The 18,520-nt window shown below is 44.1% G+C and overlaps 1 protein-coding gene across 6 annotated transcripts in view; it reads left to right on the top strand.

The window, feature by feature from the left end:
* RALGPS1 (Ral GEF with PH domain and SH3 binding motif 1) overlaps nt 1-18,520 on the top strand; it is a 313,809-nt gene that overhangs the window by 84,961 nt on the left and 210,328 nt on the right. For 5 of the 6 annotated variants that reach the window (XM_063081607.1, XM_063081604.1, XM_063081605.1 and 2 more), the window contains exon 5: nt 16,005-16,088. The exons of the other annotated variant lie outside the window; for it this stretch is intronic. In XM_063081607.1, the coding sequence (XP_062937677.1) occupies nt 16,005-16,088 (84 nt within the window). The remainder of the gene's footprint in view (nt 1-16,004; nt 16,089-18,520) is intronic. 6 annotated transcript variants of the gene reach the window in all.

Below are 18,520 nucleotides of genomic sequence, written 5' to 3'. Positions count from 1 at the left end.
GTAGCGCCGAGGCCGCGGGTTCAGATCCTATATAGGGATGGCTGGTGCGCTCATTGGCTGAGGGTGGTGCGGACCACCCATGCCGAGGGTTGTAGTCCCCTTACCTGTCAGAAAAAAATTTTTTAAAAAGAGGCATAATGTAAGAAAAGTATTTCTCCTAGTGCCTGGCACATAGAAAGCAAGCTGTTAGCTGCTGTTGTTATTGTTGCTCTATTATTTTTCTTCTCAGCTTGGGAACAGGACTGAACTTGTCCCCTGCTCACCTCTCAAAGTGAGGAGTAGCCTTGGGGCCTGGTGTTTGGTTATCTCACTGTGCTTTTCCTGTCTGGTGAGATTTGGGGCCACATGGTTTGGGTACCAGACTTAAGGAGGCTGATGCTGCTGCCTTTTTGGTATATGACCAGCCAGTTGTGTCTGCTCCTGATGTGCAAACCTTCAGAGACTGCTTTTTCTTGGGAACATGGAAAATGTGGGATGCCTCATGGGCACCACTCATTTCTCTTTTCTCCTGAGTTCGTCTCCTGGCCTGGACAGCTCGCTGTCCACAGTGGAGCCCTCACGTCCCTCCCCCAGCCCTGCTCTACCTGGATCTGCCTCTTGGTATGCCTAATGCTTTGCCACCTGAGATTTAACCCTTCTGTCTTTGAATACCTTCCTCTTTCTTCTCTCCTTTTTCTTTCCTCTTTTTCTTCTCCACTCCCTACTTCCTTTCCTCCCTTCCTCCTGTTCCTTTTCTCCTTCTCTCCTGTCTTTTTGGAACCTGAATTTGCCCTGGTCATTTGTGTTTTTTCTGTTCATCTGTCCCCAACCTCCCTCTCCTGCCCCTTGCTGTTTCCTGTCTCCCACCTCTCCAGGTTTTGTCTTGTCCAATTCATCTCTGAATAACATTGCAGTGCCTGGAAGCCCCCACCCCTTCTTGACTATATCTCAGACTCAGCCTCTCCATACACCCCCAAAACTCTTGGAGAAAGAAAACTGCAGCAGTTTGTCAGTCTCCAGGGGCAAGTCTTACTTAATAGTGTTAAGTAAGACTTAACCATAATGCCAGATATGTGACCTCTGCTTCTCTTAGGATCACAGAATGGGAGAACTGGCAGGATCTTAAAGACCATCCAGTGTCGCTGTACTTTACTGACAGGAAACCGAGCCTCCACAGTGGGAAGAACTGACCTAAAGTCTCGGGGGAGGGGGGGGTTGGGACACAGCCAAGATTAGAAGCCAGGACTCCTGACTTGGGAAGTCCCCATAAAGACATGAAATTGCCAGTGTGAGCTGCTTGTGTCTTAGATCTTTTTTGAATTTATTTCATTGTATCTGTAACCCACATCCCTCTATCAGTTGCAGCTGGATTTATACCTAACCCATTAGTGACAAGCTCCACCTCCCTTTGCTGGGGCTGGGGAGTGGAGGTAGAGACAGAGCTTAAGCAACAGGGATATAAAGAACCCAGGTCAGTCATGTGAGGTTGCATCATCTGCTCAGTCTTCCTGCTTGCTCTGGGCTGACCTTGCTCTCTGGTTCTTAGCTGTGTCTTGGCTCCCACCTCATTCCGGCTCTAGTGGTGAGGTTTCTCGGCTTATCTTTGGTTCTCCTTCCTGGACTCCTCTTGTATTTCAATGTCATGCCTTTTTATATTGCTTAAAACTGTGTTGTCCAATATGGTGGCTGCATGTGACTATTGAGCACTTGCAATGTGACTAACCCAAATTGAGATGTTCTGGGCCAGCCTGTGGCTCACTTGGGAGAGTGTGGTGCTGATAACACCAAAGCCAAGGGTTCGGATCCCTATATAGGGGTGGCTGGTTAGCTCACTTGGGAGAGTGTGGTGCTGACAACACCAAATCAAGGGTTAAGATCCCCTTACTGGTTATCTTTTTAAAAACACCCCCCCCAAAAAAAAAAAACCGAATTGAGATGTTCTATAACTGTAAAAAATAGACCAGATTTCAAAGACTTGATATGAAAAAAAAAGTATCTCCTCAATAATTTGTTATTTTATATTGATCACATGTTGAAAAGAGAATATCGAGTTAAATAAAACATTAAAAAGGGAGAAAACTAAAATTTTAAAACATGGCTATTAGAAAATTTAAAATATGTGGCCTACATTATATTTCCACTGGATAGTGCTGGGTTATTCTTCCAGGCCTTTCTCAGCCAGGGCTCTATGAGAGAACTAAGCCTAATGCCCAAAAGTTCACTGTAATGTAATGCATGTACTATTCTCAGGAGAGTTAAGAAACTGTCACTCAAATTATTTTCTGTGCTCTGTGCTTCAGATAAGGAACCTAGTTGAGAAAGGCTACACCACCTGTTGTTTTTAATTTAATTCACATTCCTCCAGTGTTTCTTTTAGTTGTATAATGATGGTTGTTGGCTTGAGGTAGATTAAGAAAGATTGAATTGTGCTGAAAAACATGATTACCAAATTTAAATTGCAGTGGAAAAAGTGAGCAGCAAATGAAATATTGCAGAAAGCCAAAGTAATGAATTAAGAGACAAGCTAAAATTTTCTCATTAAACTCAGGGGAAAAACAAAAGGAGACAAATGTGATGAATTATTTCTAGGAGATGTCATGTGTATCATAGGAATTCTAAACAGGGAGGGATGGGGCAGATGTGAGAAAATGTAATGTTTTAAGGACAAAAGCAGTTTGTAAAACCACAGATACAGTATGAGCTCAGTTGAGAGGGAGTAGGTGTGCATGCACGTGTGTGTGCCCCCACATCTGTGAGTGTGGGAGTAGCTACCATCCTGGAGGTGAAGGTGCTCTGTGGCTGAGGGCCCAGGCCCAGAGACCAGACTTGGTTTTAATCCTGACTCTCACGTTGACAACATATGGGGATTTGAGCAAATTGCTTGACTTCAACTAAGCTTCTATTTCTCCATCTGTAAAATGGGGCAACAATAGTACCTATCTCATAGCATTGTTGAGAGAATTCAGTGAGCAATGGATAAATGTGTGTATGACAATGGACATTGTGCTCAGGACTCAGTAAGTGCTCAGTAAATGTTAGTTATTGTTGCTAGTATAGACCAAAATGTAAACTTTAGTTTTCTCTGGGTGTTAGGCTAAGGATTGATTTAAGTTTCCTTCAATGGGCTTTCTGTATAGTCCAGATTTATATAATGAACACATCATAGGTCCCTAATAAAAAAAAAAAAAGTATTGTTTAGTTGATACATATCAACAAAATGTATTCTTTTTTTAAAAGAGAACAACTGAATGATGTATTTGGAAAAGCGTTTCCCAAGAATATGGAGAAAGGGAATTGAACACAGTCCCCAGTGTAAAAGTGGAAAATGAACGTGTGGCCATGTGGGCCTCATATCCGGCTTGTTAATCTTGTTGAGCTGAGCCACTGGCGGCTGCTCTCCATTCTGTTAATTGGGGCCCTTTCTCTGTCACGTGGACAGGAGACTGTTCACAAGGTTGCAGTTGGCTGCTGCCCTGCGTTGACAGCTGGTTCTAATTGAGTAGAGCTGCACAGTACTAGGGCTAGAAAAGGAATGTTTTGGGAAATTTGCATCATCCTCATGACCTGAAATCTACATGTTTTCCAAGCAGATGGTAGTTTGAGGATTTGATGATACAATAGTGGCTGTAAATGCATTGTTATTCTATAGAAGCTAATATGCCCAAAAGCTGAGAAAGATGGATTACTTCTATCATTCAGTGATCTCCCTCCCAACCCCCCATGCATATACACACCCACTTCACCATTGTCCCCATTTGAAAGGGGACCATTTGTCCCCAGTGATTCTTTCCCCTCTTGTAGTTTGTCTAGCCAGGGGGCTGAGGCCGCTTAGGGAGGCCTTCGTGTCCATTTCTCCCTGGGCCCTGCCTCATCCCTCTTTCCATACATGCAGTCTCTAGCAGGTGTTTATTTCAAATTACTAAAGTGAATTGCTCTCACATGAGAAAATGGGAATACTCCACGCAGTTACCAAACTAGATGATAGTACAGTAGAAGGGGTTTGGCCCACTCTGCCACTCTCTCATGTTATCAGGGCAATAAAAACTACCTAACACTCAGTGTGAGGGTTTGGGGAGATACTTCTGCTCAATCCCATGTTGCCTTCCCATCTCACTCAAAGGAAAAAAATTCAGTACTTACCTGCCCTAAAGGCGGGGCTATGACCTGGCCTTCACCCCCGTTCTTCCCACCCATCTCCCCTCCCACTCTCCCCAGGCTCATTCAGTTCCAGCCACATCTCCATCTTGCTGCTCTCAGATATTCCTGCTACTCCTGACTCAGGGTCTTTGCAAGTGCACTTTCTTCTGCCTAGGACCCTCTTTTCCCAGACACCTGCAGAACGCGCTCCCTCATCTCATTCATATCTCCACTCCATGCCAGTTTGTCAGGCCTCCTAAAATATTCCCTTCAAATAATCCCTAATTCATCCTGATGAATATTTTTTCCAAAAGATTTGTCATTAGACTTAAATTTCTCATCTCTCCCCTCCTGTAGACAAACTCTATGAAATCAAGAACATGTTTGCTTTTGTTAATTGCTGTATTTCCTAAAACATACTTTGTTTGGTAAACAGATTGTAGATGTACTTTAGAAACTGTCAATTACTGTTGTCCCTTTTTTTTTCCCTTCCTCCTTTTATCCTTTCCTTCTCACCCTTTCCCTTCTTCCAACATCATCATCATCCAAGAAAAAGCTGAAGATACCTCAGCCCACTTATAGCTACTCAGAAGGCTTAGGTCTAGGAAATGTCTTTTAGGACTTCAACCTTGGGAAATAAAGCAGTAATTCCCCACTGAGCAGACATCAAGCTCTTCAAGGCCTTGTCCCATTTGCCTTGGAACCTCTTCTCTGGCATTTAGATGGCTCTCTCTTCTTCCATTTCCTCTTTCCTCCATCCCTGCATTCCTCTCCTCTTCCTTTCTTTTTTCTATCCTTTCTCTTGTCTTGCCTACTTTTTCCTTTTGTCTTTCCTGTCAAGCTAGACAACTACGCCAGTTGTCGGGTTGAGGCAATAGTTATGCTAATTGTATGGCTAGGCACTTCATAACTAGAGCAAAAATGTTTCAGGTCTAGGGCTCACAAACCCTTCAAGCCCGTTATACAGACTGGGTCACCAGATCCCTCACACACAGGTCCACGTTAAGGTAACTGGGAAAGATCCTGGGAGCCGTTAGCAGATGACATGAGCTCAGTCCTCAGCAATGGCAGTAGCAGCTTAAAGGTCCAACAGCAGCAGTGGTGGCCTCTCAGGGCATCCTAGGGGTGGTGGTAGTAACAGCTTGCAGCAACGGCCTCCAGCAGCAGTAGTGACCTCCTGTGCCGCCCCCCCCCCCCCCCCGTATCCTGGGGGCAGGGGATGCTGTGGATTAGAGCCACTTGTCCTTTATACTTAAGTCCATAACTCAGGACACCTGGGTGCACATGTGCATTTACATTAGTCAATAGCCAAGGAACACCTGGGCACATTTGCATATTTACATCAAATACGCTGCAAGATTCTGAACGTCTGAGGGGTCCTGACCATTTTCCTATATTTTCCCAACGCTTCCTTCCTTTTTCTTTTCCTTCCATGTTTCAGTGAAGCTGGTTTTGTTCCAGGGAGGGTTGAGGGCAACTCCTGGCAGTGAGTCCCCTCATGAGCTCAGAACCTTCCCGACTCCCTCAGTTAGGTTCTCCCTCCTTTGATTTACCATGGGACCTGTGTGCACTTGATGCAAGCCTTAACAGCTCTCTCTGTAGGACAGGTGTGTTTCCCTAAGGTCCAGCTGGTCATGATTTTCACATGATTACTCCAAAAGTTACAGATGCATTTAGTGGTCATGTGAAAACTGCCTGTTGCTTAAATGTTGGCACTAACAGGTTATAAGCAGGTTATGACTTTATAAAAATTTCGTATATTTTGGAGTATTTACTGTTAAAATTTAATTTTCAAGGGTTTACAATGTGTAATATGTCATCTACTAAAATTTTTTTCAAAGTAATTATGTACATGATAATCAAACAGCTTGTAAAGAAAAACCTTGATCCCTTACCCCAGTCGCCTCCCCACAGGTAAACTCTTTAAACTGTTTTTCCTAATGGTTACTTTTGGAATTTTACTTGGTGCACTGAAACCTCTATTTCTTGTTTTGTCACCTTTATACAGTATCTCTTAACTTCCTATGCTTTTCCTCCCCTTCTCCACTTCCCACTTTTTGTCAGTTGCACTTTTACGTTGCCAAATTAATGAACTTAACATTCTGACATTCCTCAGCTACAACCAAGTCAGTCATGCTCTACCTTAGGTGGATCAACAAACAGCATTCATTGTTACTGTAGCCGTGTAGCTGTCATGCAGTGCCAAGCTAAGTAGTGTTCCAGGAATGTATTCCATTCTCTAATGACCCTGGGCCATTCAAAAGAGAGTATGCCTCACATCAAGGACACATGGATTCTCTTTTCCTTCAATTACTTGATATTGGGTATATATGTATATATAATGTGTAAATGTATGGAAGTATTAAAATATATACTATTTATATGTTAAGTACATACTATTTGAATATATAAAATATTTAAGTACATATATAATATTAAAATATACACAAATAGGAATTCCTTGGTTTTTGTTATTCCTGGAGATAACATTTGTCTTTTCTCTGTCATCATTTGCCTTCATCATGTCCTTGAACTTTTTCAAGCTTTCCATTATATTTTTATTTCTATCATATTTTTAATTGCTTTTTTCCCCCCAGAGACTTCCCTCCAGGAGCCCTTTGTCGTACTCCAGTTTGAAATAAGTTGTTCTTTAGTCTTTGCGCAGCTATTATTGTGGAACTTCCTTCGCAGTTGTCTCGTCGGGCCTATTCCTCTTTTTTTTAGACGTATTTATTGACGTTTAATTATATCTAGTAAAAGTCACCCTTTTTAGTGAACAGTTTGGTAAGTTTTAAAAAATGTATGCTCTTATGTAGCCACCACAATCAAGATAAAGAACTTGTCTATCACCCCCAAAAGTTCCCTTATGCCCTGTTGTAGTCAATTTTTGCCTCCTGTCCCCAGTCCCTGGCAACCAGTGATTTAATTTATATTTCTCTAGTTATTACCTTTTCTAGAATGTCATATAGGTGAAGTCATATAATAGTTTCGTGTCTGGTTTCTTTCACTTTGCATGAAGCTTTTGACATTCATCTGTGCTGATGCATGCATGTATCACTACTTCATTCCTTTTTTATTGCTGAGTAGTATTTGATTATATGGATGTACCACAATTTGTTTATTCCTTCACCAATCAGTGCAAATCTGGGTTCTCTCCAGTTTGGGTATATAGAGAATGAAGCTGTCTTTGACGTGTACGTACGGTTTTTGTGTAGACGTGTTTGCGTTAGGTAAATACCTGCCAGTGGGATTGCTGAGTCATTTGGTAAGTGTGTGCTTAACTTTATAAGAAACTGCCAAACTTCTTTCCCAAATGTCTGTATCATTTTGCATCCTCCACAGCGAAGTATGAGAGCTTAGTTGTTCTGCATCATCATCAGCACTCGGTATTGCCAGCTTTTTTAGATTATTGTAATAGGTATATGGTGGTCTCTCATAGTTCTAATTTGCACTTCCCTGATGACTAATGATGCAGAACATCTTTCATGTGTTTACTTGCTGTGTCTGTATCCTCTTTGGTAAAGTGAACAGATCTTTTGTCAACTTTTAAAAATTGGGTTGTTTGTTTTATTATTTAGTTGTAACAGGTTTTTTACACATTTTTGTGTACAGGTCTGTTTTTTTATCTTACCACATATATTTTGCAAATTTTTGGCTGTAGTTGTTTATGATTTTTCCTACCTGGCTTTTTTCCTGAGTGGCGAGTCTACTTGGGAGAGCTGAGTGTCATAGGGCAAGACACAGCAGGTATGCCTGTACTGCAGGATGACAGGGTGGACAACTGGCTTGCAGGGTGCAATCTTCCAAATACCAGTGGGAGGGAAGCTTTATTCTGGGCATACCAGAATGGAAGGCTTTAATCCCCCCATTTGACTTTTTGCCTAGAGGTAGATGCTTTCAGGCAGCAGGTGGGAGTGCTAACTGAGATGTTGTTCATCCACTGACCTTTTGTTTGTCCTCCATTCATTGTTCCTAATGATTCTGAGCCAAGAGCCTCTCTGAGGTCCACCCAGGTAGTCTGACTCCACCACCTCTGCAGCCCCCTCGTGGCATATTCTAGCTTGAGACTTTCTATTTCCATTTAGTCAAAACCCATGCAGTGCTGATTTCCAGAAGTATGTTGAAATCTCTCATTCAAGGGTAACGCCCCTCCATTCCCATTCTCTTTGCAACTCTGGGTTTATCTTTTACTTCTGTGCTTTGTCAGAGGGGTCTTGGGAGCAGTGTTAGGCAAATGTGTGTGTCATGTGTCATTTAAACATGTCACCTGTTTTGGACAATATAGCAAGAATTTTAGGCGATGTGGGTTTTGTCACAGCAACAGGTAATAGAATCATCTTCTCCCTTTGAAACCTGTTTTTAATTATGGACTAACTATATTGTTCTCTTACACATTTGATTAATGGTTTCATGAAGGGTTATAGTGGAATAAGATATTTAATTGTATTTACATGACATATATACAAATTAAAGTATTCATAATTTGTTAATAGCTATTAGGATCTGCTAGAACTGTAGTTTTACTCAGGGGAGAACTAGTGGTACTGCATGTGCTGCACCACCAGTGGGTGGGGGGCTCCTTGAATGGCACCAGATGAGAATTCCTCCCAATTAGCATATCCACACGCCTGTGAGTGCAGTTGTTGCCTAAAAGAACTGAAAGAAGCCCCTTTGCTTCCCTTGGCCTATTTAGCAGCCTCAGATTGTTTGGAATTCTAGCCTTTTTGACACCAACCAGAGCTTGGGCTCTGGAATCAGACTGGGGTTTGAATCTCAGTTCTAGCACTTACTAGTTGTGTGACCTTAGTAACAATCTCCCTGAGCCTCTTAGCCTCTTCCATCAAATGGAGATTATACTGGTACCTGTCTCATCGTGTTGTTTGTGGATTTGGAAAGTTATAACATGTACTTAGCACAGAGCCTAGCAGGCTGTTTTAATACTCAGTGAACACTATCTCTATATTTCCTTGCATCTCTGCTCCTGAGAGAGCTCCCTGTGTAGTTCTGTGTGCATCTCAGTTCTGGATCCTATTATCCCTTTTGTCTTTGAAGTCCTGCCTGTGCAGCCAGAGGCACAGTGACCCAGTCTGGCCTTGGTAGCCTGATTCCTGGGCCAGTCCTAACTCAGGCTAGGGGCTCTCAGAGCCCCTGCCCAGCCACTACTTTGGTCTATTCCTTCATGTCACCCAGTTCTCCTCTAGGCTGGGAGCCTGCTGGAACCCCCCGCTGAGGCCTGCAGCTCTGTCCTGGCTTTGTTGAGGATGGGCTCCCACCACCTCACCATCAACTGCCTGTGAGACCTGGACAGATTAATTCATCTGCTTGTTATATATTTTTTCATTTAGAAGTTGGAGATCAGAGCAATTGTTTCTGCCATGAGGTTTCTATGAGGGTGAAATGAGATGATGTGTGTGAAGTGTTTAGCGCAGTTCCTGGCATGAAGTAGGTGCTCAATAAACCTCACTGGTGTTTCCTTGTGGCTGGGTCTTGGCCCTCATCCCAGGCATTGTTGGAGTCCTGGTGCCCTGGGACTGCTCTTCTGGGTGCCTTCTCCCATCAGACTCCAGGGTCTCTTCTGGCCTGGATATTTGGCCCCTGCTCCCACCTGCTCAGTGCTGCCTTTTCCCATGAGCATTACTTTATTTATTTAACAAACACATTAAAAGTGTTTACAGTGTATCAGACATTGCTCTGAGCACTTTATAATGATCAGCTCATTGAATTCCTATAACTACCTTATGAGGGAAGTGCTATTATTATCACCATTTTTCAGATGAAGAAAGTCAAGCACTGAGAGTTTAAGTGACTTGTTGGGTCACACAGCCAAGGAGTCAGCCCTGGTCCATCTGACACCTTAACCACTATGGCTAAGTGGCCTCTCGTTTTGTTACCCTTGTTGTCTCAGAGCCCACTCCTGAGACCAGAGCCAGTCCCTCTGCCAGGTCGCAGGTGGGAGGCTGCCATGGGGGCTCTGTCACTCCTTCCTTCAGCCCCAGGACCTTTGTTTCCATGCCAGGAGGGTGTGGACATTATGCACCTTCACTACTTTGACTTCATTGTGGGTTAAGGGGCCTGGGAGTCTCCAAAGGACATGCCGGCTGTTCTCTGCTGTTTGCCTGTCTCCTGAGCCTGTTCTTACCCCTCTCGCCAGAGTCTAGGCTCTGAAATGCCTGACTCCACAGTCAGACCCCATCCCCATCCCAAAATGTGCAGTGTCTCCACTGCCTCAGTGGGTCACCCACTCCCTAGGGTGTTTTTAGAACTCCTTTGGCTAAGTGTGTACCCTCACCCTAAACCACTGCTGGTGGGACAGTTGTCCCACTATTTCTTCTGAAGATTGTTCATAAGCACCTCTGACAGTTCTTTTTTTTTTTTTATTTTCCTGCCAAAGGATAGGATGGGAGGAACAGGGAGAAACATGGAGGGAGGAGAAAGGAAAAAATGTTGCTGTTGAGCACAATGGTGACGTGGTGCCGTTGGTTGGTGCCAGCCTGGTGGTGGTCCCTGAGGTCTGATTTAGTGACTGTTTCTTGAGGGGATGCCTTTTCCATGTGGACATATTTGATGAACGTGATTTGGAGAAGACTGAAGTTAGAATTAAGCACACATGTGGAAGGGCCATGTGTTGGCACCAGCTTCCTAGATGCTGTGGGGTCTTCGGGGAGGACTTGTCAACACTCCCCAGGTCTCTTCTTCCAGGGCCTTACCTCACTGATTCTGGACATGGTCAGGGTCAGGCCTTTCTCAGGCCACCTCAAAGCATGTGACCAGACCCCTATGCACAAAGCTGGCAGCTGGTGGGGTGAGCCTCCTAGAAGTGTGGCCCAGAGAAGCTGTGCAGGATGAGCTGAAACCAGAGCTGACTTTTGCTCTCATCTAGAAATGCTTGCAGGTGGGGCGATTAAGACAAAATTGTTTCTGCACCACTTAGGGATTTTTTTCTATGGACAGTGTCTTTATAACAAACATTCACCTTTGACTGCCAGAGTGAAGGTCTAGATGAATCTCATGTTGCTTTATTTAAGGCAGTTGCTCAGATACCCTTTTGTTTCTGGGCCTGCTGATTTTAAAGTGCCTATGGGATACCAAAGAAGGTGTGGCCGGGTGGTGGCTGGATTTCCTGGTCTGCAGCTCAGGAGAGTAACTTGGACTGGACACCCATGGTTGAAGCCGTGGCACTATATATGATCTCCTGGAGAAATATAGACACAGAGGAATGTAGAAGGTGATCCTGGACAGATTTAGGTGGGGGTTGGGGTCATGTGTCAGAAAAGAAAAAAGCAACTGGAAAATAAGACTGAGAATGAAGGGCCTGAGAAGTGGCAAGACAACCAGGAGAACATAGAGTGTGTGGCAAGGACAGAGTGACAGATGTGGCCAAGGGGCCTGCAAAGGGGTGCTGGTCTCCTAATCAGGAAGTTGTAGAGGAAAGTGTAGTTCCAGGAGAGCAGGGGGCAGAAAAGTCAGGTTGGAGAAGGAAGCGAGTTCACGAACTTAGCCTGTAAAGGAGAAGAGAGTGAGTGAGCAGGAGCTGGAGGAGACAGAGGTCTAGGAAAGGTGTATTATTATTATTGTTATTATTAGTGGGAGAGGCCTATGCACATTAAAATGCTAGCAGGAAGTAGAAATTGGAGAGGAAGAGGTTGAAGATACAGGGACAAAAGAGGGCATCAGAGCAAGACCTCTGAGAAGGTGAAGGGTTGGATTGGGGACCAGAAGGAGAGTGTGTCCTGGAGAGGAAAAGTCCCCTCTTCCATTAAAGCCAGAGGGAGGGAGAAGATGCAAGAAATTTGTAAGTTTGGTGGCAGGAAGTTTTCTTCTCACAGGTTCTGTTTTTTCTTGATGAACCTGGGGAGCATCCATGTAACAGAGGAGAGGTCCCAGAAGAAGCTGGCAAAGGACTGTACAGGCTCTTAGTCTCTTTTCGCATCCAATCAACCTTAGCTGAGAACTCAGAGCCAAGGATGGCCTGGGAAATATGGGGGCCCCAGTGTCCTGCGGAGGGGAAATGTGGCTGCCCATGTGGCTCACCAATGATGCAGAGCTACCAGGGCCTTACCAGCCTCAGCCCAAACCCTTGTCTCCCGTCTAGAACCAACCTTGTCCCCTCTGATCATTTTAACTTACTTACACTTAAATCAGTTCCATAGCATGGACCTTTTTAGGCATTAGTGAGTGCAAGAGTTTTGTTCTATTACTTCACATTTTCCAAACCCACTTCACACAGATGGAATCTCTTGTAATCCTATAAAGCCAAACAGAGAAGAGGAACAGTGCCAAAGAGGTTGGGCCCAGCACTTGTTTTATTGCAGATAGAATGGTCTTATTTCTTCTGACATCTTGATAAATCTCCCTGCACTGAGTTGGGGAGGTTTCAACACTGAGGAACACTTGTACATCATTCATTCAACAAATGCTGCTTGAGCATCTGCTGTCAGCCAGGCCCTGTGCCCAGTGCGTCCCCTCCTTTGTCAGGCTTTACCTCCTTCAGTCTCTGCTGCAGTTCTGCAGGGTTAGTTTTCAGCATCTTCATTTTCATCAGTGTTGGAAGTGATGCCCAGAGAAGTAACTTGCCTGGAGTTGCCCAGGAAATAAGTGACAGAGGCTGGGATTCCATGTGAGGTCTTTCAGCTTTAAGGCTTTTGCTCCTTCCATTTCAAAGTACCTCAAACATAATGTTTTACTCTGCTTATGTTTTGATTTAAAGGTTACGTGTTTTCCAGTGTCTTCCAGTGCAAAAGGTTCCTTAGGGAATTGTCGAAACACAAGCACTACACATACAGTTTTTGAGTCAAGGTCTTAGAAATGTTCAAATCAAATAAATTTAGGGCAGATGTATTAAGTACCTGCTTTGGTTATTGCCTTCATGACATCAGCAAAATAAAAGAGAAATAATAGATTTTGTTAATAATTCAAGACAGCAACAAGAGTGTGTTGTGGGAAAAAGAAGAAGGTGTTTGGAGTTAGAGCTGAGTCTGAATACTGCCTTTGTTGCTTAACAGCAGTATGCCCCAGAAGAGGAAGGGAGATAAACTTTATCAAGTACCAGTCATGTGCTAGGTGCTTTGTATGTTTTAATCTCATTTAATCGTTATAATGAGCTCTACAGATAAATGTAGTATCATACCTATTTTAAAATGAGAAAATGGAAGTTCTGTAAAGATAAGCACCATGCAGCTGGTGTGTGGACAGCCAGGATCTGACCCAGGTCTCTCTAACTGTGGGGTCCATATTCCTCTCTTTCCGGTGTCTTCCTAAGTTTTTATGGTGTGGAACTAAGACCGCAGACTCTGAATTAAGTGTATTCACACACACACGTACATAAGTTCTGCTGTGTATTTAAAAACTCAGGAAAAATACAAAGGGAGCAACTATCCACTAGAAATTGGGCAGCAATCACATCTCTGTCCTTCCAGATCAGTTTTATGAATTGGGTTTTATATTTGATTGTAACCCATACTTTTCCAGGACTGGCTTTGGAACCCACAAGGGAGAGAGGCCTTTGTCCTCACAAACTTTAAAAGGGCAATAATATAGATTTGAAAAATAATTTGAGTATATGTTTTAAAGGGACTGGAGGCAGTAAATGTAACTGAGGTAGGTCAAATGTATACTTGAAATGAAACACAAATATAGGAGTACATCAAAAGTTCATGGAAAAATAGGATTAAGAAATAATATAAAACTTTTCACGAACTTTTTTGAGGTACCTTGTACACATTTTTGGAACAAGGAGTAAACAGAGGTAAAATCTACTTCTCAAAGAGATTCATTTCCGGTTTTGAAAGAAGTGAAATCACAGTATTTATTCAAGAGAATGAACACTGAGCCCTTTTCCTCTTTGTTAAAATGGACATGGTCGGAATTACATGAGGTAACACACGTGAAGTGCCTCGTCCAGCACCTGCCATCTAGGGGATTCTTGCAGAATCGTTGCATTAGTTAATGTTACTGTCATTACTATTACTTGAGGTCTAAATTGTGAGGGTATGGAAGACTTGGCAGGGTCAAGGGTGGTTTTGTTCTCTCGTGTGGGTGACTGGGAGTGATGCCATATACAGAAGTGAGGCAGCCAGGAAGAGGTGTTTCTTATCTCCTGGTTGGTTCCCATGTGTTCCCAAGTCCAGGTCATTCATCTTGTAACCAGAGCTGCCCGTTGCCTTCAGTCAGGTTCCCACAAGCAGTTATCTATGGCTTACAATTGGGTCTCGTATTAGTCAGGGTTCTCCAGAGAGACAGAATCAATAGGATATATTATAATTATACGAGAGGGATTTATTAGGGGAATTAGCGCACGTGGCTATGAAGAAAAGTCCCACGATAGGCCCTCTGTAAACTGGATGCCGGTAGCGTGGCTCAGTCCAAGTCCAAAGGCCTCAGAACCAGGGAAGCTGATGGTGTTCTTGGTATAAGTTCTGGAACCCAAAAGCTGAAGAGTCTCAAGCTCTGATGTCCATGGGCAGGAGAGAAGAGTGTATCCCAGCTCCAGAGGATCAAGAGAAAGCTTCACCTCTTTCCTGTCTTTTGTTCTCTCCGGACTCCCAGTGGATTGGATGGTTCCCACCCAGGCCACTCAGACTCTCATACTAATCTCTACTGGAAACACCCTCATGGACACACCTGAAAAGATTGCTTTACCAGGTTTCTCAGCATTCCTTCATCTAACCAAGTTGACATCTAGAATTAACCTTTACAGGTCCTAAGAGCATTTGACAGGCATGGCACTTCCGACATAACTGCCCAACCAGCATGTTTTGTCTTTGGCCATTCCATTCCCCTGACTCCCTAGTAGACCCTTGATCTGCATCTCTTCCAGCTGGTGGGCAGCTGATTCTCACTAAAAGTCTTTTAAAAAGTTTCAGGTGTGGGGACACTTATTCTGTTTTATGGAAAAACATGTTGCCCAATTCTAGGATGGCAATAAAGCCAATTGAGATCTTCAACTAAAAAAAAAAAAAAAAAGTTTCAGGTGTGTAGCAAAAAAAAATATTAATAATAGGCTTGATATGAATTGAAAGGAGGTCTTGAAACTTAGGGGTAGAACACTTTAGAATCTACTACCTTTCCTTCATTCTCTGTCAAGACTCCTTGATGCACAAGCTGAGAATGCCAGGCTTTTGGCTTTTCCTTGGTCCTTTTATATACGCCACATAATCCCATTAGATTGCTCCTATTATCTCCAGCCTACACCCCGCCACTAGGAACTGGCCTTACTGAAATGTAAAATTTAGTTGATTTGAGTCTTCAAATTATGATGCTAAACCTACCGGAAGAGAAGAAACAAGGCCCCTGAGCAAGATGTTAAGGGGAAACTTTCTTTCTGTCCTCTTTTGTTATGTGAGAGATGGGAGGGACCAAATCCAGAAGCTTCTCTGGTTGTAGTGGGCTTACATGGGACCTTGCCTGACTCCAGGAATGGAGGGATGTCATGTGGCCAGTGAAATCTGAGATTCTTTCGCTAGATTTTAATTTTAAGTTAGCCAGGAGCCCTGGAGTCACATTTGTAGGGGGATGAGTCCTGCTGGTTAACACATGTATGCCCTCTCTCAGACAGTTTGCATTGTAAGAAAGGACTTCTGTTCTCAGAGAAGCTGGCAGAGTGGCAGTGGTGGGGTTAAGAATATTTTGTAACCGAAATCCTAGGAAACGTGGCCAGAGTTGTGGGAAAAGTATTGCACTTCTCATCTTCACCTCTGGCAGTCTCAGGATGCACCTGTCCCTACAGACCCAGCCCTCCTCAGAGGACAGTCATCTTCCACCTGGTGAAGATGTGAAGCGCCAAGGCTCTGGCCCTTTCACACCTCCACGTCCACATTCCAGTTAGATGCCCCTGGTGTATTTTGTGTCATGATTAGAATCACTGTTGAAACTGACTCTGTGCTTCCTAGGAACTAGCCAGCTGTGGATGGAGTAAGAAGGAGAAACATAGTCTCGCCCCCAACATTGTGGCCTTTACGCGGAGGTTTAACCAGGTGAGTAACTCCCCTTGCATGTGCCAGACCAGATAGCAATCTGTTGCCCCTGTAGGCTGGGAGCCCCACCAGGGTCCAATTCCAGGTACTTGGCCCCAGGTGAAACCCCTCTTTCTGAATCTCCCACCTTTGTCCACTCTTTTGCCATTACATTCCATTTTTACAAAGCAGGTGGAACTGAACATGACTTCCCTGTGCTTAAGTCACTTCAGTGTTTTCCAGCTTTACTTAAGCTAATGGTTGAGCACCTTAATGTGCTCTGCAAGGTCCTGCATGGTGGATCTAGTTTCTGTCCACCCCTCCAGCCTCATCTCTTGTCCCTCCCCCTTTCTTCAGGCTTCTTTCTCTTGCCTGATGTACCATGCCTGTATGTGCTGTTCTCTCAGCCCAGAATTCTTCCTCCCTATTCAGTGCACAATCAAATCTCAGCCTGTCACTTCTTTGGAAGCCTTCCCTAAACCCCCACCCTGTGTGAGGTCTCCCCACCTTGCATTCCCTCATTGTACTCTGTACTTCACCATGTAGTCCTTTATTCATCTGTCCTCATTTTGTGTAACTCTGTAGTCTCCACCTTCCTTGCCAGTCTGTAACCTCCATGAGGACAGTACCATGTCTACCCAGTTCATGACTGTGTCCCCCACTGCCTTGCCCAATGTCAGGAATATAATAGACCCTCAGTAAATATATATGGAATGATTGAATGAGGTGCTTAGAAAATACTTTTTTTTTTTTTTAAAGATGACCGGTAAGGGGATCTTAACCCTTGACTTGGTGTGGTCAGCACCACGCTCACCCAGTGAGCGAACCGGCCATCCATATATGGGATCCGAACCCGTGGCCTTGGTGTTATTAGCACCGCACTCTCCCAAGTGAGCCACGGGCCGGCCCAGAAAATACTTTTTGAATTGAATTTCTGTGAATTCCTGACGGCTTGTTCATTGGCCCCATACTACTCCAAAATGACTTGGTCCAACCAAAACCTTTGCTCCAGGTATGAAGATCTGAATCCCTATTTATTGAGTGATGATTGAAGACTTGGACCAACTGAGGGGGAGGTACTTTTATCTTGTCAGCCAGATCTGCCAGAACATGATTCTCAGTAGAAAGCATCCTTTAAGCCTCCCTTTGGATAAACAAAACCCCAGTGGTGCTGTTGACAGTTTTTCTTCTTCATTCTTGTTTTTCTGGATTCAAATGAGGACAGTGGCCTAGAGGTTGCATAGTGTACATGACTAACTCTCTGGGTGATGGGGCCTGGGTTCCCTTTGGGTCATTCCTCCAGATGGGCCTTCCCCTCTCGGAAATGCTCATTCTGTGCATCGCTGTTGCCCAGCTCTCTCCAGGCTTCTCCAGTCTTGGGCAGGCTTCTACTCTGAAGCCCTGAAGTTCCTATAGCAGGAACCTTGAAGAGGAACCAACTTGTAGTTTGAAGATCGAGGCTGGAGTTAGGATTAGCGTCATTTGATAAGATGTAATAGAAACCAGGAAAGGCCTAGATGTGTATGGGGTCGGGGATACACACCATTTATTTTGAAAAAAGAAGTTCGAAAGCCTTTTGCTTCTTTTTTCTTTCTTTTGAAAATCTTTTCCTTTTCAACTGAGCTTAGTCTTAAAAAAAAAAAAAAACAGATGTGCACAAACTATCAGGAGATTCATAGTTTCCTTAACAAAACTATTTGACTGGAAGCCAATTCAGTCCCCACCTCTGACCAGCCACAGAGCTCCTGGAGGAGGGGTTGCTGGGGGCTCTGATGTAATCTACTCTGCACTTGAATGCCAGGTCAGCTTGGCAAGGGTGGTGCAGCTTGTTCTGGGAACAGTTGTGTGTGTCCAGCTCAGACCAAGTGGTCAAATGAGCCAGAAATGAAGTTGCATTCTCTGAGACCGAATGCTCTGGGAAATGGTCTTCCTGCTGGCCTGTCAGCTACTCTGAGAGCTCGCAGCTCCTGGACATAGCCCTGGCAGCTCTGGTTTGAAAACCGGCCAGAGGCCAGGCCTGGTCAGCTATTAGGGCTGCTTTCTTTTAGATGAACTCATTGGCATCCCTTCCTGGCAGACCATTCATATATGAGGACAAGACTCCTCATCAGACTCTAGATAAAAGAAAGAAGGTCACTTACCTCTGTGAGTCCCAGTCTCCTTCTCTGTAATTGAGAATTATAATAGTACTAATCTTGTGCAGTTGTTATGAAGAATAAATGAAACAATATATGAGGGCTTTTAGCACAGTGTCTGGCACATAGTAAGCATCCAAATGTTTTAGGGGGAAAAGGGAAATGTGAAGATTAGCTGACTGGAAGGAGGTTGCCAGGGGTTTTAAGGTTCCTTGTAGCCAAACCAGAATCCTAGTGGCTCATGTCCTGGTCAGCTCCTGGGGGCTTGCCTGCTTCTCTGTGGGGCCTGAGGCCTTTGCAACTTGTTCATAGAGTGGC

Source organism: Cynocephalus volans, chromosome 17 (genome assembly GCF_027409185.1).
Source record: "Cynocephalus volans isolate mCynVol1 chromosome 17, mCynVol1.pri, whole genome shotgun sequence".
In the NCBI taxonomy this organism is placed as follows: domain Eukaryota; kingdom Metazoa; phylum Chordata; class Mammalia; order Dermoptera; family Cynocephalidae; genus Cynocephalus; species Cynocephalus volans.
The sequence above is the reverse complement of the archived record's forward strand: the minus strand, read 5'-3'. Positions and strand labels throughout refer to the sequence as shown.